This window comes from Neovison vison, chromosome 13, assembly GCF_020171115.1.
Source record: "Neovison vison isolate M4711 chromosome 13, ASM_NN_V1, whole genome shotgun sequence".
In the NCBI taxonomy this organism is placed as follows: domain Eukaryota; kingdom Metazoa; phylum Chordata; class Mammalia; order Carnivora; family Mustelidae; genus Neogale; species Neogale vison.
Window position 1 is genome coordinate 118,251,795 of NC_058103.1, and position 27,564 is coordinate 118,279,358.

Sequence of the window (27,564 nt, forward strand, 5' to 3'; positions counted from 1 at the left end):
TACATATTATGGTTTCTTTTTTATTTTATGTTTTTTTGATGTCACAGTTTACATCTTTTTATTTTGTGTATCCCTTATTGTTGTAATCATAGTTATTTTTACTATTTGTCTTTCAGTCTTTATACTGGCTTTATAAGTGATTGATCCACTAACTTTACTATATGGCTATCTTTCCAGTGATATTTTTTCTTTAATATGTGTTCTTGTTACTTGTAAGGCCAGTTTAGTAGTGGTTTTTGTGGGTTTATTTGTGTATGTGGGGTTTGTTTTGTATTTTTTAGTACTTTGAATATACAGTACCATTCCCTTCTAGCTTGCAAAGTTTCCGCTAAAAAATCTACTGATAGTCTAATGGGGGGTTTCCTGTATATAACAAGTTGTTTTTCTTTTGCTGTTTTTAATATTTTCTCCTTGTCTTTAACTTTTGACATTTTAATTGTCTTGGTGTGGGTCTCATTAGCCTTCCTCTTATTTGGAGCTCTCCAGGCTTCCTGGATCTGGATCCGTTTGTTTCCCCGGGTTAGGGAAATTTCCAGCCATTATTTCTTCAAATAAGATTTCTATCCCTTTCTCTCTCAATTCTTTTTCTAGGAGCCCGATGATGCAAATGTCCATTTGATACTGTTTTCTACATCCCTTAAGCTGTCTGCACATTTTTTCTTTTTTGTTGGTTTCTGATGCTCTGATTCAGAAAATTCTACCACCTCATCTTTGAGTTGATTGACCCTTTTTTTTTGCTTCATCTAGTCTGCTGTTGAACCCCTATAGTGTATTTTTTTAAGGTTTTATTTATTTGAGAGGGATGGAGGGAGAGAGAGAGAGAGAGAGAGAGAGAGTGAGCATGAACAGGGGAGGGCCAGAGAGAGAGGGAGAGGGACAGGTGGACTCCCTGCCAAGTGGGGAGCCCAGCCAGCATGGGGCTCAATCCCAGGACCCTGAGATCATGACCCAAGCCAAAGTCAACCAACTGAGCCACTCAGGTGCCCCAGAACTCCTATAATGTATTTTTTATTTTGTTATTGTATTTTTCAATTCTGTGGCTTTTGTGTGGTACTTTCCTATATTTTCCATCTCTCTGTTGAAGTTCTCGCTGTATTCATCCATTTTTCTCCCCAATTTAGTAAAGATCTTTCTGACCATTACTTTGAACTCTTTATCAGGTAAATTACTTATCTCCATTTCATTAAGGTTCTTTTTCCTTGGGGGATTTTATCTTGTTCTTTCATTTGATATATATCCTTCTGTTTTTTCACTTGCCTTGAATCTCTGTTTCCATACAGTAGATGATACAATATACAGTACCATTCCTTATGGCTGAGAGAGGAGGATACAGCCTCCTCTCTCAGCCATAAAGGAGTTGTCTCATGTAGATGAACTTTGTCATTCAACCCTGCCCCAGCTCTTTGTCATCTCTCAAATTTGTGCCTGTTCAAGAAGCCTATTATATTTTTAATAGCTCCCAGTTGTTGAGAATATGCCAAGACCTAACAGTGTCCTAAAGGGGAGAGTATGAGCACCTAAATTCAGGCTGACTAGAAGCCAGACCCTCAGGCATCCCCTTTTAAAAATGTGCAAATATATACAGTCCTGTGGGCCTGCAAGCACAGGCAGATCTGGAGTTTTCCCCTGGGAAGCAGTTATAGACATCAGGGCTCTAGACAAGGGTCTCTTGTGTGATACTGGTGAGCTGGAGCAAAGCAGAGAGAAAGCACCAAGATGGTATCGATAGCCTCTGTTCCTTCAGAGCAGCTCCCTAGGCCACTTAATATGTGCCCAACCTGAAGTCTGCCCTTCAGGCCAATGTTCCAGGATAAGCAAAGTGGCCTTCTTCACAGAAAGGCTAGGAAGTATGCCTCAGACCACTCTCTGTACAGGGCCCTGGGAGTAGAAGCCTGCCAGAAACTGTTTCTCTGCCACAGTCCTATGGGACTCAGGAATGCAGGCTCCCGGCCACCAAAGCCAGGTGATCTAGGAACATCTTCTGGGCAGCAGCCATTATAACCTGGGACACCAGACAAAAACTAGGGCACTGGATGTGTATATAACTCCTTTCCAGGAGATCCTGGCACTTTGGAGCTTGGTAGAGGGTGAGTGGAAAGATGGCACTGTCTCTCTGAGATTTTTGGAGGCCCTAGTTAGCTAATAGGCCTCCTTCACAGAAAGGCCAAGCTCTCTTGGGGTCTGTTACCTATTGCTTTGCTCTGGGAGTGGTCGATTTTTAAGAACTCTTTCTCCGTTGGTTGCAGTTCTGTGGGATCCATGAGCATAACCCTCAGTGGCTGCCAGAACCAGATGATTTAGGGGTGTCCCCTGATAGTAATCACAAAATTGAGGGTGCCAGACAGGAGGATAAGCTTTTTTTCTGGGTGATACTTATCATTACAATCCCAGGGGACCAGAAACACAAACTCACCTGACCTCCAGAGCCAAGCAATCAAGAAGCATCCTCTAGAAAACAGCTATAAAAATCAGGCCACCAGACACCCATAAAAGTTCCATTCTATGGAATACTGGTGCCCTGGAGACTGGCAAAGGGAGAGCATGAAGATGGTACCTGCTAGTCTTTGTATGGACAAAGACAAAGTGTTCCAGCTGGCTCCTAGATGTGTGTGTGTTATATTAGATGCCTGCCCCTCACACTGGTGCTTTAATATAAGCAGATGAGCCTCCTTCACTTTAAGTCCAGACACAATTGGCTGCCTCTTGGGTAGGGAAGTCCCAGCAGGTAGGCTTTTTAAGAGGGGTTTCTCAAACTGCTACATTACAGTCTTGTGGGTCTTAGCCCTGTTGGCTTTCAAAGTTAGATGTTTTGGAGGCTTGTCTCTCAAGTGTATGTTTTAAAGGTTGGGATACCTGATGTAGGATTTAAACCCTTCATTCCTCAGGGAGAAGCTCCAGGTTTTGAGTTCCCTCCCTGTTATGGGATGCTGCACCAGGGGTAGAGTTTATGGCAAGATTGTGTCCTATTCTTTCCTACCCATGTCAATGTGGTTTTCCTCTTGTTTACTCATGTGTAGTCATCACTCAGCCAGCCTTTGGATTTTTTTAAGAGGAAATTGTTCCGGGACGCCTGGGTGGCGCAGTTGGTTGGACGACTGCCTTCGGCTCAGGGCGTGATCCCGGAGTCCCGGGATCGAGTCCCACATCAGGCCCCCAGCTCCATGGGGGAGTCTGCTTCGCTCTCTGACCTTCTCCTCGCTCATGCTCTCTCTCACTGTCTCTCTCTCTCTCAAATAAATAAATAAAATCTTTAAAAAAAAAAAAAAAGAGGAAATTGTTCCATGTGACTGTAGACTCAGTGTATCCATGGGAGGAGGTGAATTCAGGATCTTCCTACCTTGCCGTCGTAAACTGGAACCCAATGAAGAATGGACTTCAAAGTCCAAAAGATCTGGATTCAGGTCCTGGCTCTGCTACTTAGTAGCTTTGTCACAAATTGCTACTCTAACTCTCAATTTCCTTAGCTTTAAAAGAGGATAATAATGGTACCCATTTTGGGGGCTATTTGGCTAAAAGAGAATAAAACATCCCTGATAAGGGGCACCAGGGTGGCTCAGTCAGTGGAGTGTCTGCCTTTGGCTCAGGTCATGATCTCAAGGTCCCACGCCTGGCTCCCTGCTCAGTGGAGAGTCTGCTTCTCTCTCTCCCTCTGCCTCTCCACCAGCTGGTGCGAGCTCGCTCTCTCACTCTGTCTCATGCTCACTCTCCACCTCTCTCTCTCAAATAAATAAATAAATCTTTAGAAGACAAAAATCCCTGTAAGTGTTCACTCCTTTCACTCCCCAATAGTGTCTTCCCTAGGTTACTTTAAGAGCCTTAATTTCCTCCTCTTTCAGATGTTTACAGTGATAATCTGTGGGATTGGGGTTAAGATCAAGGAAGCTAATGCATGTGAGTTTTTAAAAACACAAAGTTCTAGGTAAACGGGTAGTGTTCTTCTTCATTCCCATAGTCCCTTTTTATTGGTTCTGTTTCCTAGTTCAAAACCAATTAACATATCTAAATGATTTTTACATGTTAATTTGGCTTAGAAAGACCAGATGGTGTCTTAGTAAATTAATAGATAAGTTAAACAATCAGCCTTACCTGTCTATCATGACAGAATACATATTTGGACCAGACCTTCATCTGCTCTCTGCAGTTACAGCACCCATACCACTTAACTGTCTGTTGGCGCTGGCAGAGTGACCCTAGGCCCCAGCCCACACTTTTTAAATTAAACTGAGGGATAGACTGCAGAGAGGGGAGCTGAATTCTAGTTAATGCATTACTGTTGAGTCTAAAAAGGCATTTTGAGATTCTCTGTAGCACTCAAGAGCTGTTAAGTCAATTGGGGTTATGGTGCCTCATCTATCTTGGGCCTTTATTGCTACAAGATCGCCAATGCAGGATGAGTACCTATTTCAGAATGGGGCATTGAACTATCTGTTCTTTCAAAACAATTGAGAAGTAGGGCTTGACTAACTTTATGTATTATTGCCGTGCAATCTTGTCTCTTTCCCAAATCAATGGCCTAGTATTGATTTCTTTGCTTGTAATGATGCAGAAGCAATCTCCAAAGAACAGGTGGCGAGTGGTTATATACTGGGAGTTGTTGGCAGGTTTGGGAAAGGATGTTTTACACTAAATGGTGAATACAAATGTCTATTTGGAGACCCTCTGGGTGTTTGTAGAAGTACCCAATTGATTGTGCAACCTTAGAGGAGTAAACTACCAGGACACTGTGAACCCTACCTTTGCAGATGTAAGCAAAAGGGAACAGCAGTTGGCTCACACAAACAAGATTTTACTGTTTGTTTTCTTCCCATACTAATGGAATATAGAGAAGGCTAACAGGTGTGATTGTCTCTTGAAGAGACTAAAAGGTCTTTAAAATGTTGCAGAAGGAAATCAGTGCTAGAATTTAGCAATTTGAACACCAAAGGATAATGCCCCCTTAATTGCCAAGTCTGTTGCAGTGATTGAGTACTAAGATCGTTACTTTGGGTGTTGTCTTAGTTTGCTCAGGCTGTTCTAACAAAATACCATAGACTGGGTGGCTTAAACAATAGACATTAATTTTGTCACAGTTCTGAAGACTAGAAAGTCTAAGATAAAGGTTCTGGCTGATAAAATTTCTAGTGAGAACTCTCTTTCTAGATTGTAAATGGCTGCCTTCTCCCTGTGTCTTTAACATGGCCAAGGGGGGCAATAGAGGCTCTCTGTTGTCTTCTTCTTATAAGGATACTAATCCATATCAAGGCTCCTCCTCTATGACCATTTCACCTTAATTACCTCTTTGTAGGCCCTATCTCCAGATATGGTTTAATTGGGGGTTAAATTGTATATTCCAGGACTCAATTTCCAATGGGAGGGGGGCATACTTCCCACATAGCACCAAGCAATTCTTGGACACCAAAAAGGTATCCTGCAATTCAACTCAATTCAACTTATCTACCTCGAGATGGCACCATATCTCACAGGTCAAGGGTTCAATTTACCTGTCCAGCTCCACGAACATCAGATACCGGTCACAAGCCCAGGTTGTTGCCTGTGCTTCTGACCAGCGGGCTGTAAATCGGAGGTCCCGACAAACCCCTGCTTGGGTTCAAATAATTTGCTAGATCAGCTCACAGAGAAACATCTTACTTAATAGATCACTAGCTTATTAGAAAAGGATATAACTCGGGGCCCCTGGGTGGCTCAGTGGGTTAAGCCTCTGCCTTCCGCTCAGATCATGATCTCAGGGTCCTGAGATCGAGCCCTGCATCGGGCTCTCTGCTCAGCAAGGAGCCTGCTTCCCCCTCTCCCTCTGCCTGCCTCTCTGCCTTCTTGTGATCTCTGTCAAATAAATAAATAAAATCTTAAAAAAAAAAGAAAAGGATAGAACTCAAAAACAGCCAGATAGAGGAGATGCATAGAACAAGGTATGAAGAAAGGGTACAGAACTTCTCTGTGCACCACACTCCCCAAATCTCCATGTGTTCACCAGATTGGAAGCTCTTCAAACTCTATCTTTTTGGGGGTTTGTGGCGACTTCATGATTGATTAAATCATTGGTGATTGGCTATTGATTCAATTTCTAGGCATTCTTCCTTTCCAGAGGAGGTTGGAAGTCCCAAGGGGCTGCAAATTCCAATGCTTCAATCGTGTGCGTGGTTGGTTCCCCTGGCAACCAGCCCCCATCCCTAAGTGGGATCCAAAAATCACTTTATTAACATAACAAGAGACACCTTTGTCACTCTCAATACTTAAGAAATTCCAAGGCTTTGGGTTGCTGTGAGTCAGGAACCAAGAATGAAGACCAAATATATTGGAGAAATATATATATATTGACCTTGTCTTATAAATCAGACTATCTCAGGGGTTAGCACTTCAACATATGAATTTTCAGGACTCAGAATTCAGTCTGTAGCATCTGCTCCTTACTCCCCCAAATTCATGTTCTTATCACATGCAAAATATTTTCAGTTCATCCCAATAGGCCCAAAGGTCTTAAATCATTTCAGCATCAACTCTAAAGTCTACAGTCCAAAGTCTTATCTAAATATCACTTAAATCAGGCAAGGGTGTAACTCGGGGTCTGATTCATTCTGAAGCAGATTTCCTCTCTAGGCTATGACCCTATGAAACTAGACAAGTTACGTGCTTCCAAAATACAGTGGTGGCCAAAAAAAAATGAAAACACTAATTTGAAAAGATCTGTGTACCCCTGTATATACTGCAATAGCCAAGATATAGGAAGAACCCAAGTGTCCCAACAGATGGATGGATAAAGAAGATGTATATATACACGAATGGAATATAATGAAATATTATTCAGCCTAGAAAAGAATGAGATCTTGACATTTTGTAAAACATGGATAGACCTAGAGGGTATAACGCTAAATGAAATAAGTCAGACAAAGATAAATATCATAGGATTTCACTCATATGTGGAATTTAAAATCAAAACAAATGAACAAATGATAAAAGAGACCAAAAAAAAATTTCTCTTAAATACGGAGAATGAACTGGTAGTTGCCAGAGGGGAGCTTCATAGGGAGATGGGTGAAATAGGTGAGGGGAATTAAGAGTGTACTTGTATTGATGAGCACTGAGTAATACATAGAACTGTTGAATCGTTATATTGTATACCTGAAACTAATATAACACTATGTTAATTATATTTCAATTTTTAAAAAATGCAATGATGCAATAAGATAGTCCCATTCTGAAAGGGAGAAATCAGAAGGAAGGAAGGGGTGATGGATCCCAAGCAAGTCCAAAACCTAGGAAGATAAATTCCATTAGATACGAAGGCTCACAAATAATCCTCTTTGATTCAGCACTCTACCCTCCAGGCCCACTGGGGTGGCAGCATCACTCCATGGCTCTAAACACCCTGCTCCTTTGGTTCTTGGTAAGGGCCTTGCTTACACTGCCCTCTGTGAGGGACCATCTACAGGGCTCCCTGCTAAGGTAGCCTACCACTGAGGTGCTGGTCATCCTGGCTTTCCAAATCTAGAGAGGCAGCCCTACCCTTTGAAACCCAGGAGGAAACAGCCTTATCTCTTAGGTTTGTGACGGGAGTAATAAGCCCTGACAAACTCTGAAACATCCTCAGGGTCATTCTTCCCTTTCCTTAAAGAATAATGCCCTTTCACAGCTGAATAGCTCTGTGGACCAGTCCTGAGGACCAATAGCTCTGTTGGAATCCAAGAAGTCCAACAGCTTTCCTTCATTCCATCCTGCTTTCTCTTTCCCTTTAGCTCAAACTGGCAGTGTCTTTGCTGGGAGAATCCTCTTCTATTTCTGGCTTCTCCTGAGATGACTGATTAAGGCCACGAGTCACACCCCTGATCTCTTTAGACAAATGCCTGTTCAACCCGCTATTAGAATTCTTTTTAGAACGAACTTATTGTTTGTTGCAGTATGGATAGGCTTAGAATTTTCCAGATCTTCAAGTCTTGGATCCTTTTTGCTTAACAATTCCTTCTTCAATTACTGTCTCCCCTTTTGCATGTATACTATAAGCAGTTAGGAGGAAACAAGCTGCTCCTTCACCACTCTGCTTAGAAATCTCTGTGCCAAATACACAATTACATTACTCACAAGTTCTGCCTTCCATAAAATACTAGAACAGCTTAGCCAAGTTCTTTGTCATTTGTTTTTTATCACTTCTCTTATTTTCTAATAACATGTTCCTCATTTCTGTCTGATTCATCACCAGAATAACCCTTAATGTTCATATTTTGCAATAGCCTATTCATGATTATCTAAGCTTTTTCTGTTGTGGATCTCAAAACTCTTCCAGCTTCTATCCAATTCCAAAGCTGCTTCTACATTTGTGGGTATTTGTTACAGTAATACTCCACTTCTTAGGACCCAAATCTTAGTCTGCTCAAGCTGCCATAACAAAACACCGCAGACTGATTGGATGGCTGGACAGCAGAAATGTCCATTCTCCCAGTTCTGGAGACTAGAGGGCTCTCCTCCTGGCTTGTAAGACAGCTGCCCTCTCACTGTGTCTTATGTGGGGGTTGAGAGCAAGGGAAAGAGTACAGTGCATTTAGGGGTTAGGGCTTCAACATACAAATGTAGGGAGCACACAGTTCAGTCCATAGCATTATTCTGGTTTTCATTCAACAGCTTTAATAGTTCAATTGATCTTAAACTAAAAGATATCACAACACATAATAAAGAAGAGTTGATTTAGAGTAAGTTGACACGGGTCCAAATTCTGAATCAGTCTCTGTGTATCTCCAAGTAAATCATGTAACCTCTCTTGGTTATCGTATGAATGGATACTAACTGCTCTACTTACCTCATCATAAGATTGTTATAATGCACATGTGTTAATGTGGTGAAACTCCTTTCTAAACTGTAAAGTACATATAAAATTATGCATTATTCTTATTAACAGTAATGGAAAATTACTGCTCAACTTTTTTTTAGATCACTCATTATTCTTTAATATTGGGTACTGGTCTGAGTGTATCTAGATAGGTTCTGCACTTACATGCTTTCTTTCTCATTACTTCAAAGATGTAAACATTTCTCCTTAAAATCATGAGAGGAAGCTACTAAATGCTAGCATCCTCAAGAATATTAGCACTGCTCCAAATTGGTAACAAACTGAGAGTCTGATATTAAGGAAAAATTTAATAAATTATAGTAATGTCCAATGGAATGTCTGTGGCCATTAAATAGTAATTGTGAAGACCCTATAAAATCGTGGAAAACATTTTTTGATAAAACATCACATGAAAGTAGCAGAATACCAAATAGTATGATCGTAACTTTTTAAAAATTCACCTACAAAATGGTAATATGCAATTAATGGCTATGTTAGAGTAGTGATAATTATAGGTGATTTTAATTTTGTTTTCTTAAATATAGTCCTAATGGGGTTTTTTTTTGTTGTTTTTTTTTTAAAAAACAGTGACTTGGAGATTTTAGATCATTTGACACTGAGCTCCTTGAAGGCAGGTATCCTTAGTTATTGATCCCTGTAGTTTCATCCTCTAGCATGAATTATAAATACTCCTATTTCATGCTACACAGCCTTGCACACACTGGTTCCTCTCTCTGGACTGCGCTTCTGGGAAGAGCACGGTCACATCCAGGTGACCTATTTCAGTACCGCCTGAGGGTCCTCATTGGAAACATACTTTCCTCTGCCGCATCCCATACCTACAAAATCAGAGTCTCTGGCAGTGAGGCCTGGGAAACTGCATTGTTAGCAAACACTCTGGGTGGTTCCTGCACAGAATTTGAGGACTGTCGACATAGGATTTGGGCTTTTAAGTCAGACAGACCCGGGTTTAAATTTGTACTTCAGCAATTTAGTAGCTATGATAATTTGGTCCAGTTACATGCCTTTTCTACACCCAGTATCTTTATCTGTAAAATGGAGAAAATACATCATTCTTAAAGCCATTGTGAAAAATCACAGGAGTCCGTATGTACATAGTGATTGATGTATATAGTGCTCTTAGCATCCTTTGGCACAAAGAAAGCATTCAGTAAATGGTACCTATTTATTCCTCCACTCTCTTCTCCTGTACCTAAAAAACTCCTGTTTTCTTAAAGAACCCAGCTCTGTGAATTTTCTTCTCTGATGTTCTGAGAACATGTTGACAGCTCCTTTCTGTGTACCCACTCTATGCTTAGTGGATTTCTCTATCATTGCACGATCATGCTACAGTTTTACGATTCTACAACAGTACTATTATACAGTTAAAGTCACATGCCTTCACTCCCCACTGTTACACCTGAGCTTTCCCATGGCAGGGACCATAGTTTATTAATGCTTGTATCCTTGTTACCCTGTTGATTTAACATCAGATAGCATCAGATAGCAATATATACTATCCAAAATAGTACCATGTACATAATGGACATTCAGTAAGTATTTCTTGACCTTTCAGAAAACATTTACTGTTGAAAAAATTATGATATCTGTGTGGGTTTACAGAAATACATGTGAATAAAACAAAACCTCACCCTCAAGAAGCTTATATTCCAATGGGGGGGTGGGACAAAGGCATAAATTACTCTTAAACAAGACATTATAATGAAGGTTCAGAGTGGTATGTGGAAATGTAAAGGTAAATGACAACTAATGAATGAAAGAAATCATTGTTAACACTATCTCAGGACCAAATACTTCACTCTGTTTGTAGTGAATGAGTGCCTGGAGAGAATATTGAAAAATTTGGCTATGGAAAGATCTGGAACCACATTTAGAGATTTGAAAGATGAGTTCAAGAAGTTAAACTTTAGTTTGTGTTTGATGGGAAACTACTAAGGATTTTTAAAGAGAGAGATAACATAAGATCAATTAATTTGGAAGAAAACTGGTGAAATGATTTTAGAAGAAAACTATGATGGGAAGAGTCCAGAAGAGAAACCAGTCATGATGCTACTGCAATAGTCCAGGTAAATACCCGAACAGTGGGAAAGAAGGGGCAGGTGGTCAAAGAGCTGAAACAAGTGGTAGACCATGTTTGGTGAGAGGCTGGATTAAGAATGAGAGACCACCCCAGGAGGAGAGTCTACAAAATCAGGAAAAGGCCTACTCATCTAAGTGACCCAAAGCAGGGACAGAGGGCAAGGACCCATAGATCAGAGAGTGCAGGATTGCAGAAAATTTGAGCAGAATAAGGAGAAGGCAGGAGTTCAGTCTCTAGTAACTCTCAAGAAAATGCAGTCTTGGTAACAGTGGGAGCAGACACCAGATGCAGCCAGTTAGAGTGTAAGGAACAGTGAGGCTGTGGATGTGGTGAGCACAGCCTACTTCTGAGTTTTAGTGAAGGAAAGGCCAAATTGATGCCCAAACAATATTTAACCTTCAACTTCTATTTCTGTCTCATTCATGTCTCCTTTTATCCCCTCATCACTTGGGAAGCCACCACCCAGCAGATCAGACCTGTCTCTGAGCTGTGTTTTGGCTGGCCTTTAGCCCTTAACTTCCCTGCTCTCTAAATAAAACTTACCACAAATTTAAGCATGAACTTGAAACTTCCATGTTCTGAATAAAGTCTACCTTGCTTTTGCCTCCTTTCAAAGAATCTGGGTAGCCACTGACCAAACATGTAGAGTAGACTCTACAAAGTAGACTCAAGACAACTTTAGAAGAGCAGCATTCATCATTCATCATCATATACAGGAGGAAACTGAGGCCAGAAAGGAATAATTAGTTTTGCAAAGGGTCACCTACTTCATGGCAGGCTACCTCTTACCTCCTGCGTGGAACCTGTCCTATTATCTCATACCTGAGCAGTGGACAGCCCTGCCGCACCTCAGTGTTGTCCCCAAATGGAAAAGTGACAATGTTTGCCTACAAGCAGAGTGGCCAGTTGGTAAAGTTATGACTCAGCCTCAATGGGACATTCTTTATCACTGCTTTTATGGGATCATTGTATAATAAATGCTGCTATGTGAGACCACAGAAGGAATTTGGATGAAATTACTGTGGGGAAGATGATAAAAATCTCACACAAGCAAAAAGTGTAAATTTCTGCCTTATTTGTCCCCAAATTTGGGGTAGTATTTATCTTCTTGTTTTGAAGGAGTCAGGTCTTTGTTCTCAAGGAAGGAGCTCAGAGAGCTTAGGGAAGATGTGTACTTCCCTAGTACAATAGTGGGCTGTTTCCTTTTTTCCACCTATGTCAAGAATATTGTTCAAAGCTTATAGTAAGTAGAGGTGAACTGTGGACACCACCATCTTTTATTGCAATTGACCTGAGTCTTTGTTTATCTCATTTGGGTGGATGCTGAGAAAGCAAGACACTAAATGAAAATGCATTGACAGGAATAACTGATCGGTAAGAGTTTATAACTAGTTCAGACTATTGACACAGGCAATTAATTACTGGCTTAGTAATAAGGAAAAAACTATAGAGGGGAAACCACTTCCACTTTCATAATTCAGTACAAATATGTTCCAATATTGAAACTTCACAGAAAGCCATGGGTCTGTAGCCAGCTGTACATACTCGTAGCCATCATAGGTCAGTGTCCACTTCATGAATGAATGCGGCTGAATGCGGACAAAAGTTCCTAAGAGTGTCAACTGGGAATTGGTTTAGGAAGGAAGGGGTTTGGGTACTCCCATAAATCTGGAATCAAAATGAATAGTCTAGTGGGAAAAGGAAGCCATGGCTTTCACAAACAAGGTGAGAAAACCTCGTTGGGAGTTATATATTAGGATTCAAGTTAATTGAACTCCTAATCTGTGCTTGAGATGGTTATTGAACTCTGCTGTACCTCAGTTTCTCTAAGGTGAACATTCTGGGCATCATTCTGTCAGCCCAAATTACTAGCTCACAAACACAAGTGATTTTCTTTTCATCCACATGCTGAGTGGGAGCATGAAAAGATTTAATGGGTACAAGCTACAAATAAGATAGTAAAATCTTATACAGTTGCCTTTTTTAATTTCTCTCTAGACTCCAAAATGGGTTTCTTGGGCATATGAACATTTTTGCAGTAGTTCAAGCTATAAATTACCTGGCCTACCTGACAGAGCTCCTGGCAAATTCCTAGAGCATGGAGTTCTGAGTACCTGGGGCCCAGGTGGCATTTATGTATTAAATACTTAATCCATTTTTAATATATTGGTAACAGCATTGGATGTGTGTGGGTCTTGGCTCTGTAGCAGCAAGCAAAGTAATACTCCTAGGTTGATCAAGGAATTGAGGTCAAGGAGTGATCAGCCTGTGTTGCCAGAGCAAGGCTGTACCAAATACTGGCTATCTGTTTCACATTTGCAGGTTTTCATTCTGTGCGCCCTCCTGTTTGCAGATAGCTTTTGTGTAATGTGACAAAATGGCGCAGATGGTATAGTGTGTGTGATCTTCAGTGTTTCTCATTTTTGCCCCTCTACAATTCATTCCCTACAATATCCATCTCACTTAAGGCTCACCATGGCACTGTAAAATGTGTAGTATAAGGTGAAAATGAGATTTCCTGCTGATAAAGTAGAAGTAGGCTGAAGGCATACTAGGCTGACTGGGCCCATCAATGGAAAATTAAAAGCAAATGTGGAATATTTTTGAAGAGTCCTGTGTTTTGTAATTATTGTTTTCTTTGGGGAAAAGGAGAGGAAATTGAATGGAATGTTGCGGAACATTGTCATTTTATGTAGGTTTGTGCAGTGCAAAACCCCCAAGTCTTTAGGGCAGCCCAGACTCAGTGGACAGCCCTCGTTGTTCAGGTTTTACTCATTTGCGTCGTCAGGCCATGAGCATTCATCACTCAGACTAGTCTGCCATTGTCCCCTCCCCATCACCTTGCCAACCTCCATCTGTCTCATAAAAGCTGTTCATACATTCTAGCTGCTCTGAGTGAATAACCTTGTGGCTACCCCAGATCAGATGTAGCCTCCCTCAGAATTTTGTACACACATATTGAGAGCACGCACAATGTGCCTTGCCCCATGGTAGGCCGTACCGATACAAATATCTGCTCTTAAGACAGACCCGGCAAGTGTGCTAATAATAGAGACGTATGCGAGAAACACAGAAGGGAGGTTTAGGGTGTTCAGTGCTTTCTCTCTTTGACAGAACTGACACGTGATAATGGTTTTGAAAGAGTAAGTAGGAATCCCTCAGGCAGATGAGGGTGTAGAGAGAACACCTGGCGGGTGGGAGCTGGAGGCGGGAGCTGGCTGCTCGTAGTTCAATATGGCGAAAGTGAAAGAGACGTGAGAAATTAAGACTGGAAAGGGAGGCCAAACCAGGCCTTTCTCCTGTGAAGGTAGTGGGAGCCACTGGAAAGTTTAAGTATTAGGCAAGTGGATCCAATTATTTTGAAAGATGGATCTGCTGTTTGAGGGGAGTCACATGAGAGGCAGGGAGACCAGTTGGACATCTTCTGTAGTACTCCATGCCAGTGATAAAGATAGCAATAGATGATGGAGACAAGAGGATAATTTGAAAGTTATTTGGGAACAGAATCGATTAAAATTGGTGATTGGTTAGATGTAGGGAGTGAAGATAGAGGAGAAATCCAGAGTGAATTTGATTTCTTAGCCAGCTGTTGGGACAGATAATGGCACCATTCGCCAAGAAGAGGGAGTACTGAAAGAACAGGGGTTTTGGTGAGAAGAAGAGTTTGGGTTTGGTTATGTTGAGTTTAAGGGTCTATGGGATGGGACATATGGGGCGGGAGGGGAGGGTCAAATAGGCCATTGTAGAGATGAGTGTAAAGCTCTGAGGAGAGTCTGGGTTACAAATGTGGGAGTCAATAATATATCAAGATGATCGAAGCCATGAGCTTGTGGAAGGGAGTGTGTCCATGAGTAAAGAGGACAGAGGGCAGACTCCCCCCACCCACCCTCCGCCAACAAACTAGCATGTCAAGGAGCCTTTGGGAGGAAAAGTCAAATAAAGGAGAAAGGATAATACCACTCCATTCGACAACTGATTTATTCCACAGCCACTTCCCTACTGTGGTGCCAGATGTCCACCTTCTCCCCCTACCTCCCCACTGTGTGGCCTTAAACTGAATATCTGTTCCACTCCCCAATGCTGAAAGGACAGCAAGATGTATGGATGTCCTCTTTACCGGTTCCAGGTGTTGTGGGCATTCTGAGAGGGTCAATAGTATCAGGCACATAGACTTGGTCATCTTCCCAGCTGCTTTTAATGGGGATTTACAGTCAAAGCTTCCCACACTCTGCTTTTTAAAAGTTTGCTGTCTAGGTTGATAGACTAGGTTATTATTATTATAAACATAAATGCTTTATAATGGCAGATTTGACTCAAAGGTATGCAGAGCAGTTGCCATGAGCAACACAGAAAATGAGCCCCTGTATTGAAGGGAATGTTTGGAATTAAACTTTTCAGCGTGTGTGTGAGGAACAATTATCAGGCTGTTTTCCCCACGAAGATCAAGTTGTGTAAGCATTGTGTGCTTTGACCTGGGTCTGAGAAGGCCTCAGGAGAGGGCTCTGGCTCTGGAAGCACTTTTTTTTTTTTCTTTCCGCGTTTTTTTGCATCGGTGGCTAAAGGGCTCCCTAACCCACTATATTTGGGGCTCTGGCTAGATCACTTCAGGATTTTTAACAGATGGAGAGTGCTAAGGAGCCATCAGATACTAGTTTGAATGCTCAGTTGCTGCGAATGAATAGTTTTCCTTTTCCTTCTCTCTCTCCTCCCTCACCCTCATTAACTCAGACAACTCCTTTCCCCACAATGTTTGTGGCAGTGTTTTATCTGTGGTGGTGGATGTGTAACTACCCCTGGCTGGCTGTCCCTTGTGATGGGCTTCCGGCTTCCTCTGGAGAAGTAGCTCAGGAAGGGGTGCTGTCTGGGAGGGCAAGCAGGCCAGGGTCACTGTGCCCAGCGCGTGCATCTCTTCCTGTTCGCAGAAAGTGCTCCTGTTGCCTGAATTTGGCATTGCCACCTTCACAGAACCAGTAACTGGTCCACAAAGATGGCCTATGGCATATTGTACGAGAGTCAACCCTCCCCAGCCTGGTTTTGTTCTCTTGCTGCAGCTTCGGAGGAAATGACTCCCGGATGGTGATACCACAGCTCCCTCTAGTGTCGCTGTGGCTCAGGCTCTCGCGGAGCTTTTCTTCCCTTCCAGAAAGTGCAGACAGGACAGATCTGTCAAAATTGGTGGCAGAGGTTAAATAGGTTTTTTCATATGTAGACAAAACAACTATGAGATGATTTTTCTCCTATTAAAAAGGAGAATCTTACATGAAGATATGGGACCATTCCAGCTCCTGTTTTGTTCCTGTTTCAAAATTTGGGGAAGCTTAGAAGTCCTGTGGAAATCATTCTTCTTAGGGAGTGAAATCTCTTTGGAAATTCCTGCAGTTCAAGCCAGGTACCCTTTTAGGGAAGGAATGTAAATTCCTTTCAGGAAAGATTAGTGAAAAAGGGAGGCCCAGAAGAAGTCACTTTGCTCCCTGGTAGAGAAAATATCAGGTAAGGGAAGGAGGTCAAAACAACAACCGGCAGGAGAAACCCTGTCCATTTGTTCTGGAAAGGGCGGCTTGTTTTCTGAAATAACTTTTGGACTAGAAATTTATCATCTGAAGTCAGGTCATTTCGAGTTTCCTTTTTTAAACTAAAAGAGTCAAGTTACTAATATTTGAAAAATTGCTACTGTGTGGTACATAGAATCCTATAATGTTCCTACCTAAACTAAGATCATCAGAAGCTCATAATAAAGAGTTATGAAATACTCATCATAAAAGAAATCCTATCTTGGAAATCTCCATAGGTCTGTATTTTTATTATAACTATTTTCGTGGTTGTAAACCAATTAGAAACCCTAGTATGTGTGATTCCCTCTTTTCAGACTTTTCCCATTTCCCTTTACCTTTTAAACTAAAGTGACCCATTATTCTTCAGCCTGTCTCTATATTGTAAGATGGAGAGATAAGGGAGTGCCACCTCGGGCCGGCTATCCAGGAAGGCCATTTTCCTTCAGAGCATACAGAATGGTTGAGCAATTTATCATTTCTCCTTTGTAAATCACTTTGATCCTTTATCTCAAGTTGATCTGTGAAACTAAACATAAATTCTTGTTGTAGAGCCCATGTTCTTGTCTGCTCACACAGCTCTGAGGAGTCTTATGAAACCTTGTGTGTCTCTGTGTGCAGGCAGATACCACCCGAATAACACGATGTGAGGACCAGTCACAATTAGAATACCCTCTCCGCTTCCAGTGCCAAACCACAGAGTGGCAAGTTTTTTTTTTTTCAGTGCAGCTTAGCATAGTAGAAACTACAGAGTGGTCAGACACTTCTCCCTCTCTCTCTCAGCCTTGGACTGGGTGTGTCTTAGACCAGAACATACTGCCGGTCTGGCTTGTTGCCTGAGTGGGGAGAGGGAGGTGGGCAGGATTGGGCTTTACCTCTTCCTCTCTAGCTACCTCTGCCCAACCCATGGTCAGAGAGCCTCATTGCTGGGGCAGGTGGCTCTCAAAACTCAAAGAAAGATGCATTTTTCTGTTTTGCTTTTCTCTGTTTGAAAAAAACATGAAGATCTATAGTGTGACATCATGTTTAACGTTGACAGGTTATAGTCTTAGTCGTGTGCAATGTTACGTTTGTGTAGCTTTGAGATTTATAGGTCGACTCTACAGAGTTGATCTCATTTAATCCTCACAAGTGCCCTATGAAGTAGTAGGTTTCAGGATTTTTTGTTTATTGTCTCCCTTTTTAGGGAGACTAAGCCCCAGAGAAATTGGCTGAGATGCCCAAGTTTACACAGTTCATGTCAGGACTAAATCCCAAACCTGCCAAGTCCTGGGTGAGGGTCCTTTCTGGAAAGTGACTGCTAGAGTTTAACTACAGTCTCATTCAACTCAACTCAGTGGTATTTGATTGACTTTTCAAAGACGGAGTTGGAACCTTTGAACTTTCATTCCAGCCAGCGATGTGATATGGAGCAAATTATTAAAATTGAGAATGGTTTTAATGGTGCCGTGTCCTAGATCCAACTCCTATACAACTAAAAGATGACTGGTATAGGATTTTTTAAATACTGCTGACACATAAATATGAAATATTGCCAACAGTACAGTATAGAAGGAATTCATGATATGATTGATGAGCATATAGGAGTATATATTATTCTGCATGTACAGAGGCTTGGAGAGCTTTCCAAAGATAACATTTTCTGAAAGATATATGTTTGAACTTGAACTCAGCCTGGGGCTATCTCTCTTTCAAGACCAGAAGTTTAGTTAAAGAAAAAATGCTTGATGTGCCCTCAAATTGATGAGGTAGGTGGTATAAGATTTGAAGAGAGAAAGATTTCTGTGGTGTTGATCACTGGTGTCAAGACTCTACGTGTAATAAATATGTATAAATACAGTAAATGAGAGAAGATGTTCCTTTATCCCAGATACGCCTTTACCTTTGGTCCGGTTGGGAGGAGGGAGCAGGATTCTTTTTGGTTTTTTTTTCTTTTTTTTTGTTTTTTTTCCTGTTATCATGAGAAGTGTGCTTTTGAGTCCCCATCACCTAGTTCATATTTTTCTTAGTATCTGTTTGAATGGAAATCAGAGCACACTCTTTCTCAGACCTGGAGACTCATCAGCACCCTCCCAAGAAAATGTTTTTAAAATAAAAACTAGAAAATCCTTTTTTAAATGTGTTTCTTTTCTGTATGACTGCAGCAAAGAGACAGCATGAACACTTCCGGGGGCATGTTGCCAGGAGGCTTGGATCCCTGTAAAATCCAGCAGCATCTCCCTGCTGGGGGTAGGAAACGGGCTCCTCAGGTCCCGGCCCGTGGAGCAGCTGTCCTGACTGGGCTGTTCCGGTCTGTGAATGAATGTTAGACACTGAGTCTTCCACTGGCCGCTTCTCCACAGCCTGTCATTATAATCCATTTAGGGGTGATTTGATTTACTTTTTGCTTGTCTAGCCCTGGACGACTAGAAATGTAGTCGTTGTTTCGGTATATAGAACTCTTGGCTAATGTTTGTGATCAAAAAGCTCTTGCATGATCCATAACCACTTAATAAAATTCTTTTGGAGAAGCCTTCCTGCCTAAATATTGGCCTTTAAAAGAGGCCTGTTAAGAGAAAGCATGAAAGTCAGAGTCCTGCCATGGAAATGTTCATTGTGCTCAGACCAATGATGCTCTCCAAGCTTTACCTCTACCTTGCCGGTCAACCGGGCATGCCTGTTTGGACAATGACATTCATTTACAATTAGGAAAACCCACACTTCACCTGGCCAACCTTATGTTACCCTCCTGACCAGTGATAAAATAAGGTATCCTGGCTCAATTTATAGAGCTGTTGTTTAAGTCTGGACTGTAAGCCTCTACAGAAAGTAGGTAAAAAATTATTCTTGGTTGTTCTGTTTTCTAGATGACATACAAGGTGTAGTAGAAAAAGCAAGCTTTGGTGTTAGGCTTGGGTTTGCAAGATGGTAGCCCTGGGCTTTCTTCTTTTTTCTCTTTCTTTCTTTCTTTTTTTTTTTTTTTTTAATTCTTAAATCCTCAGCCTACTTTGAAGGGTTAGTGTAAGGACTAGAGATAATATACATGAAGTACTCGGCATGTCGATAGCCATAGGAAATGGCTCCTGCCATTATTACTGTTACTAGGCACAGGACTACCAAGACCCTTCCTGAAGACTTCACTGTAACACGGCCTGTTCCTAACCAGTCACCTCCCCATTACTCTTCCTTTACACCTCGAAGCCTGGTTATGAAAGGGTGTGTTTTACATTGTGTCATTTGCGTTCTTCTTTCAGATCTGTAAGAGCAAAGCAAAAGAGTCACAGCAGTACTATCACAGCTTGGCTGTCCGGCAGAGTCTGGCTGTCCATTTCAACATCCAGCAGGACTGTGGTCATTTCCTTGCAGAGGTCCCTAATCGTCTGCTTCCCTGGGATGATCCCGATGCCCCTGAAGAAGAAGAGGATGAAATGGAAGAAGCTGAAGAAGAGGTGAAAGGAGAAACTGATGGGAAAAGCCCAGAGCCCTGCTCTGAAACAGAGCCATCCCAGAAAGCAAGCCAGGGGCTCATCAGCAGGAAGCAGAGAAGCCACGTGGTGGTCATCACCAGAGAGGTTCCCTATCTCACGGTGGCTGATTTTGTGCGGGACTCTCTGGGCCAGCATGGGAAGAGCCCGGACCTGTATGAGAGGCAAGTGTGTCTGCTGCTCTTACAGCTGTGCTCTGGCCTGGAGCACCTCAAGCCCTACCACGTCACTCACTGCGATCTTCGTCTGGAGAACCTGCTGCTCGTCCACTACCAGCCAGGGGGGACCAGCCAGGGCCTGGGGCCCGCGGAGGCCAGCCCCACCTCGTCTTGTTCCACCAGGCTCATAGTAAGCAACTTCTCTCAAGCCAAGCAAAAGAGCCATCTGGTGGACCCCGAGATCCTCCGCGACCAGTCCCGCCTTGCTCCGGAGATCATAACAGCCACCCAGTATAAAAAGTGTGATGAGTTCCAGACGGGCATCCTCATCTATGAGATGCTGCACCTGCCCAACCCATTCGACGAGAACCCGGAGCTGAAGGAGAAAGAATACACTCGGGCAGACCTGCCTCGTATCCCACTCCGCTCCCCCTATTCCCGGGGCCTGCAGCAGCTGGCCAGCTGCCTTCTCAACCCCAACCCTTCTGAGCGGATCCTCATTTCAGACGCCAAAGGCATCCTCCAGTGTCTGCTGTGGGGCCCCCGGGAAGATCTCTTCCAGACTCTCACCATCTCTCCCAGCCCAGCGCAGAGGAGCGCCCTGCTCCAGAACTGGCTAGACATCAAGCGAACACTGCTCATGATCAAGTTTGCTGAGAAGTCCCTGGACAGGGAGGGTGGGGTCAGCCTGGAGGACTGGCTCTGTGCTCAGTATCTGGCTTTTGCCACTCCAGATTCCCTCGGCTGTATTGTGAAGACCCTGCAACACCGCTAGTCTGTCCTGGTTGCTACTTTTCTTTCATTCCCACCTTCCAGTCACCTGTGCGCTCCCCATTCCCAGTGCTCCCATGGAATTCAAAGGAAGAAGAGAGACCAACCTTCCATCCCTGTCCAGAAAAAAAATGAGTGCCCTCCGGAGGCTCATTCACGGCTCCACACCGAGTGCAAAGCTCGGTCTGTCTTCGCTGTATGGTTGTGCAGTTCCCTTCCATCGGAACACCTTTCACCCTAATTGTCCCCAAATGCAGGAAGAAAATGAACATGTCCATCCCAGAAGGGACAGCTCTTTTGGTATGAACTCAGTGATCTGTGTCCAACTCCTCCATGATTCTGAGTATCACCTATCTTTTTAACTCCAAGTATTTATTCTCACTAGCAATAGACAGATTTGACCAGTCTTACCATCATCCACTAAGCTCTCACAACAGACTTCTTTTTATGTCTTTAAAGGATCAATCACTGACTCTCTTACCAGGCAGAACTGCTGTCCCTAGCATCAGGCCAGTTTTGTGCCTGGGGACTCTATGATTTGTTCCAGCAGATAGTCAAAAGGCAAGGAGAGATTTCGTCCTTTGGTCATGGACGCATTTTCTCTTGTCCCCGGTAAGTAGGTGAACTACACGGAGGACGGCCCGGCCAGTCTCTCCTCTCCTGCCACTGCCTGACTCTCCTTCACCTCAACTCTGTCCCTACTTGCCAGTGAAGTTCGGGTCTGTCAGCCACTTGTGTCCCCTTCCAGAACTGACCCAGGGGGGTGTCACCGATGCCTCCACAGGGTGCATACAGTTTGGCTCTGATAAAGAGCTGGCAGGACACCCGGTGATGATTTTCCACACATGCAGTTCCCTAGGGGGCCCCCCCAGGGGTCGTTGTGCTGGCTTTGATTACTGTCAGAGCTGGCAGTGTAGACAGCCATGGCTGGTGGAGCCCAGATCCCCATGTTCCCCTGAGCAGTAATCAGCCAGCTTCCTCCTCTCAGTAGCCAGTGTTAACTAGTCTCCCAAATGCTGTAGACATCAGCTATGAAGGAAACGGCTGTCAGCTGAGCTCTAAGATCTAGCTCGGAGGGCACAGCGCACTGGCAGTGAGGGCAGCCGGAGGCCAGGGTGGGGAGACAGCCATGATGAGACTGCCGGTCTCCTCACAATGCTGATCTTGACAGAAGAGGCTGCCTCCCAGTGGCCCCGGGAACATTGCTCCTTAGAACTCTGTGCAGTGGCCCCGGAGGATGGCTCGCCAGGATGTTGAGTGCTGAGGTTGGTGCCTGCGAGCCATGCCACACGTGGGGTCCATGCTCCTCTCCTAGGAATATATGTGCAATTTTTGTATTTTTTTTTTTTTTTAGCTGTATATTACAGTGTTTGTGTTGCAATTTTACCTGAAGCAAATTCTACAGAAATCCTCCCCTTCCTCCCTTGGCACATACACATTTGCGCTAAGAAATGAGGGTTCCTTCTGGGGGGCTTGGGGTGGGAGGGGACGCGGGTGCGCTTGTTTTATTCAAAACTGTGAGTATCTGTTTACTTCAACCTTGAAATCCCAAGAGTCATTCAGCTGTGTGAGTGTGCGTACACGTGGGTGTGCACACATGTGGGTGTGCACGTGCATGCTGGGAGCAGAGGCCGGGCCTCTGAGGGGAACGACCTGTGGCAGGGTTGAGAGATGTGTCCTCTGCGTCTCGTCGGTGAGGGAGCCCCAGGTCCCCTCCCCGACCAGCGCAGAGCTTCTGAAAGCCAAGACTGGTTGTGCAGTATTACTTAGCACATTAGTGGCCTTTTGGAAATTTCTAAACTTTTAACATTTTTAACAGCCTTTTCATATGATTCACCTAAATCAAAGAGGATCAAGAAAGGAGAAGAATGTATTTTATTGTGATCTTCTTTGTGTGTTTTTGTTGTTGTTGTTGTTGTTGTTGTTTTTAAGAAAGTGGGCCATGTGAGGCTCCCCATGGAGGATGCCCCTGTCCTTCTGGCCAGCCGTACAGGACTCCCAAGGAAGAGAACTCACTGGCCCACAAACAGCCTGGCCTCCTCTAGCCAGAGTGCAGGGCTCGACCCCTAGGAACGGCTGCCCAGCGGGCCCACCGCTGCAGGCCAGCAGTCCGCTCCGTCCGCGGGTTCCGGGGCATGGCTGCGCCTCGCCTCGTGGCCTGCTGTTTCATTCACCTTAGCAGAGCCCACGTGCACATAAGTCCTTGCCTAATTATACACTGAAGTAGCAGCACCCAGACCACTGACCATGTCAGCCAGCACATTCCCTTTGCCGTCCTCCCCGCCCTCCCCCAGACAGTCCGCAGATTGATACACTTACTCAATGTCATGCTCGTGGTGCCTTGCCCATGTAAATTTGAATGTTGACTATTTAATGAGGTTTCATATTTAATGAAGAATGTTCCCTGGGCCCTCTGTTTGTTCTCTAGGTATCCTTTTTCTTTTCTTTTTTTTTTTTTTTTTTTTTTTTTTCTGTTTGACTTGGATCCAGCCTTCTTTGTGTTAACTCTACAGTATTCTAGGCATGGACACCCTCGACTGCCATTACCCTAGAGCACTGGTAAACCGAGTCCCTCCCTCGCACCAGATTTGTTCAGTACTGTTTTTATATTCAGACTTGTTAAGAGCAAAAGATGAATGCCACCTAGTCAGAGAAGGGCCTCAGGCTTCCCAGAGACAGGTGGCTAGATTAATTTTTCTCTGCAGAATATGAGGTAGAGAGGGAAAGGGTGTTACGGGTTCGAGCAGAACAGACAAAATAACTATCTCTAGACAAGAAGTACTACATCAGATGCTCCTTGGAGTATTTTTCCAGAATAGGGAAATTCGGTCAGCTAATGTCACAAATTTTTTTTACACTCGCATTTTAATTACAGTAGGAACTTTGAATTCATTCATCAACTGGAAAGAAACCCTACCTTCGGACACAGACGGATATATATGTGTTAGAGTTTTGCATTATGACTAGGATAGCACTTTAACTTTTCTCAAGTCAAGTTACCGTCTTCAATATTATTTGGAAATTTTTTCTTTTCTGTTGAAGTCCGTACTACAGATTCTTCCATTTATTGAGAGTTTGAACAATTAAGCCACCTTTGGAACTTTACCTTAAGCCGTGTGAGCAGGAACAATGTCTCTGACACATTTCGGTGCTAGAGAAACAGGGAAGTGGGCGGCGTAGCCAAGACGAAGCCTGAATGTATATATAGCAGAGTGCCTTGTTCCGGTGACAAGCTAGTCTTGGAAGGAAGAGAATCCGATGTCCCACAGCGAGGACTAGGACTGTGATGCCAGCCTGAGGGAGAGCCCCTTAGGTGAATGTACACTGATGTGATGCTGAGAAGCTAACTGATGAAGAATGACCGCCGGATGGGAGAAAGGGCAGTTGAACCTATGGCGTCCACATGAGTGAATCATGAATGAGACCTACCAACCCCCAGACGAAGTGAGAATTGGAGGACAAGAGGACAGCAGTGGGTTTCAAGGTTTGCCCTCTGGGGATGAACTGGGTGAGGTGTAGGGAGGGCACAAGCACCCGCACCACTGACATTGGGGTGTCAAAGTAGAAGGTACCTGTGAGGATTTTAAGAGTCTGGGTAGCCTTTCATCATCAGGTCAAGTGGGGGCCAGTATTGCTTCCAGACTTCCAGAAGAAGGTTGTTAACATAGAAAACTCATAAGCCAAGACATCTAAACCTCTAGAAATAGTAATGATATTTCTGGGAGGAAAACTGTATTTTAAGGTTTCTAGTATTGCAAATGAAAGAACTTTGGGGCCTACTAAATAATAAGGCGTGGAAAGATTGCACTTAGCTTCCCAAATCTGAATTAAAAACTCTTCCGTTAGGGAAGTAACCTGACTTAGCTTTGCCGGTAACCTGCAAATATAATATTTTCCCCTAGATTATACTGACAGTGATCTGAAAAAAATACAGACTAGTCCCAGAAATCAGGATGTACTCAGGATACTGCACTGTAATTCCAAATGATTCTAGGTGTTTGAATGAAGTGTAGACATACTTGAAGAGGAGGGAGAGAGGGACTTGGCACCCCAGGCCAACTCTGACATGTTTTTTACTGCCCTCACTAGTTGATAAGGATTGCAAATTCTGGTCCAGCCTAACGAGTGAACGGGATGGCTGCCCACGAGACGGGGTTATTAGTTTTACCTCATTGAAGCTCATACTCTCAAAGGCCTGAAGTGCTGCGCAGAGACAAAGCCAAGTGCGGCCAGCCCCGAAGGCCAGCTGTCCGTGCTCATGGCAGTGCCGAAAGTTGGGAGTCTGTGGACCAAAAAAGATCCCATAAGGGAAGCCGGGGAGCTACAATGCAAGATCCCAGATAGTGATGATACCAAAGAAATCCAGCCTTTTTGTCCAGATGCTTTGAAGGGAAGGAGGTTGAGTTACAACAGATGCCATAGAAGGAGAGCTCACATACATTCCATGTCAAGGGATTTGGCTGATAAAATAATCCATCCTCCAAAAAAAGCACCTACTTTTAAAAATAAGTCCATTTTGTCTATTAGGAAAAAAGATGGTGATGATGAAAGCCGTGGTCCCCAGTATCTGAGGAGAGGGAACTAGTCCCTCTCCCCGGGACGTGACCATGGCTATCGCCCTGACTTCATCTTGGGAACATTGCATCCATGTGATTCTGAGAGCTGGGCAATATTTTCTCTAGGAGACTGTGGTAGTTTCAGTAGGTTTGTTTAAAGAACTCCTGGGAGGTTTCTTAACAAATCCAAGTCATTTTTATAAAGCTTCCTACAGAGGTGGTTACCACTCGTCACCATCTATTTAAGATCTCCAAGTGCCCCGAATGTACAAGGTGCTACACAGCTGTTAACATCCCTTCTCCATAGCTGTTTAAAATTAGAGTAGGTTTTGCATCAGCCGCTGCTAGAAGCTTCCCCACCCAAGTGGGCTGCAGGGGCCTGCATTCCCATCATCCCATCACATGCTTCCCCCTCCAGAGAGCCTCTGGTTTTAATCCAGCTTCTCACCTTTAACCCATCCTACTCACCCCCATGCTTTTTTTTTTTTTTTTAAGAAAGTTTCAGGGAATCAAAAGAGGTCGGAAATTTTTTAACCTAGCAGAAGTATAGAGTCATATATTTTGCTACGACTATTATTGTATTATGGAAAATCCACTTTGCCCGTCTAGTGTGTGGAAAGTGTGTGTGTGTTTGCACTCACGATAATTTGAATGTTGAACAGCCCTCTATGGCTTCAGGGTAGCATTTTTGAAGGAGAAACCACACTGCTTCAGGAAATCTGCTCCAAGTGCTACTCGGTTATCCCTTCCCTTGCCAGTTTTTTAAAGAGTTATGTGTGAACACACTGGGTTGGGATTTTCTGTTGATACGCAGGGCATTTTGGCATGAGATCAGGGCAGAAGCAAGATGTCATCCTTGTCAGTATTTGAATCATGGCAGTCCTCACTGCAGTCTCTCCTTAGTTCCCCATGGCTCTGCCCGCTCCCTATAGTGGAAAATCTTATTTCTCTTGCTCTTTCCTGGAGCTTCAACCCTCTACATATTTTAGAGTTGTATAAATCTACCCATGTAAGGTCCCCTCTGTCACCAGGTGGTGCCGCCCCTTGGTTTGCTGTGGTACTTTGCTGTGTTCTCTGTGGCATCATGTTACTGTGTAAATAAAATTGTTTTAATATACACTAAAAACCAGACGGCCGTTTGTTTTCTCAGGGACCCTCCCATGCTGATACACGGGGGAGGGTTTGCTTGCAGACGCGGTTGGTTTTGCCCCCAAGCGTCCATGCCCTCTTGGGTCTTTGCTCCCCGCTGACCTGGACGGTATTTCCTGTTCATTCCCTCCCGGACCTGAGAAAACTAGCCCCAGAAGACAAGAAGGCCTCCCGCTTTGCCCAGCGCTCCCTGAGGGCTGCCGGTCCGCTGTGTGCGATTGCCCCCTGGTGGCCAGTCTCCATACAGCCTTCCCCGGGCTCGTGCGGCGTTTGAGAGGCTTGGTTATACCGGGGTCTGGTCACCCCTCGTGAAGGGCTCCCAGCCGCGCAGACAGTAGGAGCAGAGGCCAGGCCTCGTGCAGCATCGAGCTTCATCTGCTACAGAATTCGCATAACTTTGCCTGTCCCTTAAAGTGTGTGCAGGAGTGTGTACTCACAGGGTTCTCAACGACCGCCAACAGGCAAATATGCTGACCCTTAAGTAGCCAAGAGGCCACATGGCTTAGGCAGGAAGAGTCAGCAGTTGGCAGGGGTAGCAACAGCTGCATCGTTATTATGAGTAGAATGGATGGAAATGCAAACGTGTAGATTCTAAATTTAGACCAGGTTTTACACCTCTAAACCCTGTATGGTGGACCCTGTACCCACACTGGTGTTTCTGCTCCTCTCCGCTAGCGATCACTCTGGAATTTGCAGATATTTAAGGCATATTGCTATCTGGTGGTTGCCAGACTCAAGTTTTGTGTTGTCAAAGAAGCAAACCCACACTGGCTTGAGCCTCAGAATTCCACCTGCACCATCTGGACCTGGGAGCAAGGGTTACAACAAAAGCCAGGAGTCAGCCCTCAGGGAGAGGTGGCTTCCTGCCACAGCTCTCAGCCTGCATGCTGGGGAGGGTCCAGGGAACTGCCTTTTGGCAGCATACCGGCTTTTGGCGGGGGGGGGGGGGGGGGGGGGGGGGCAGGTACAGCTGGGGCGCAGCGGTCACAGAGCAGCATATA

At 43.9% G+C, this 27,564-nt stretch overlaps 1 protein-coding gene across 3 annotated transcripts in view; it reads left to right on the forward strand.

The window, feature by feature from the left end:
- PEAK1 (pseudopodium enriched atypical kinase 1) overlaps positions 1-27,564 on the forward strand; it is a 332,635-nt gene that overhangs the window by 280,806 nt on the left and 24,265 nt on the right. For 2 of the 3 annotated variants that reach the window (XM_044230658.1, XM_044230659.1), the window contains one exon: positions 19,699-26,534. In XM_044230658.1, the coding sequence (XP_044086593.1) occupies positions 19,699-20,862 (1,164 nt within the window). In that variant the 3' untranslated portion in view covers positions 20,863-26,534. Of the gene's footprint in view, positions 1-19,698; positions 26,535-27,564 lie in introns of those variants that run through there. The other variant, XR_006381652.1, reaches the window with a different exon arrangement.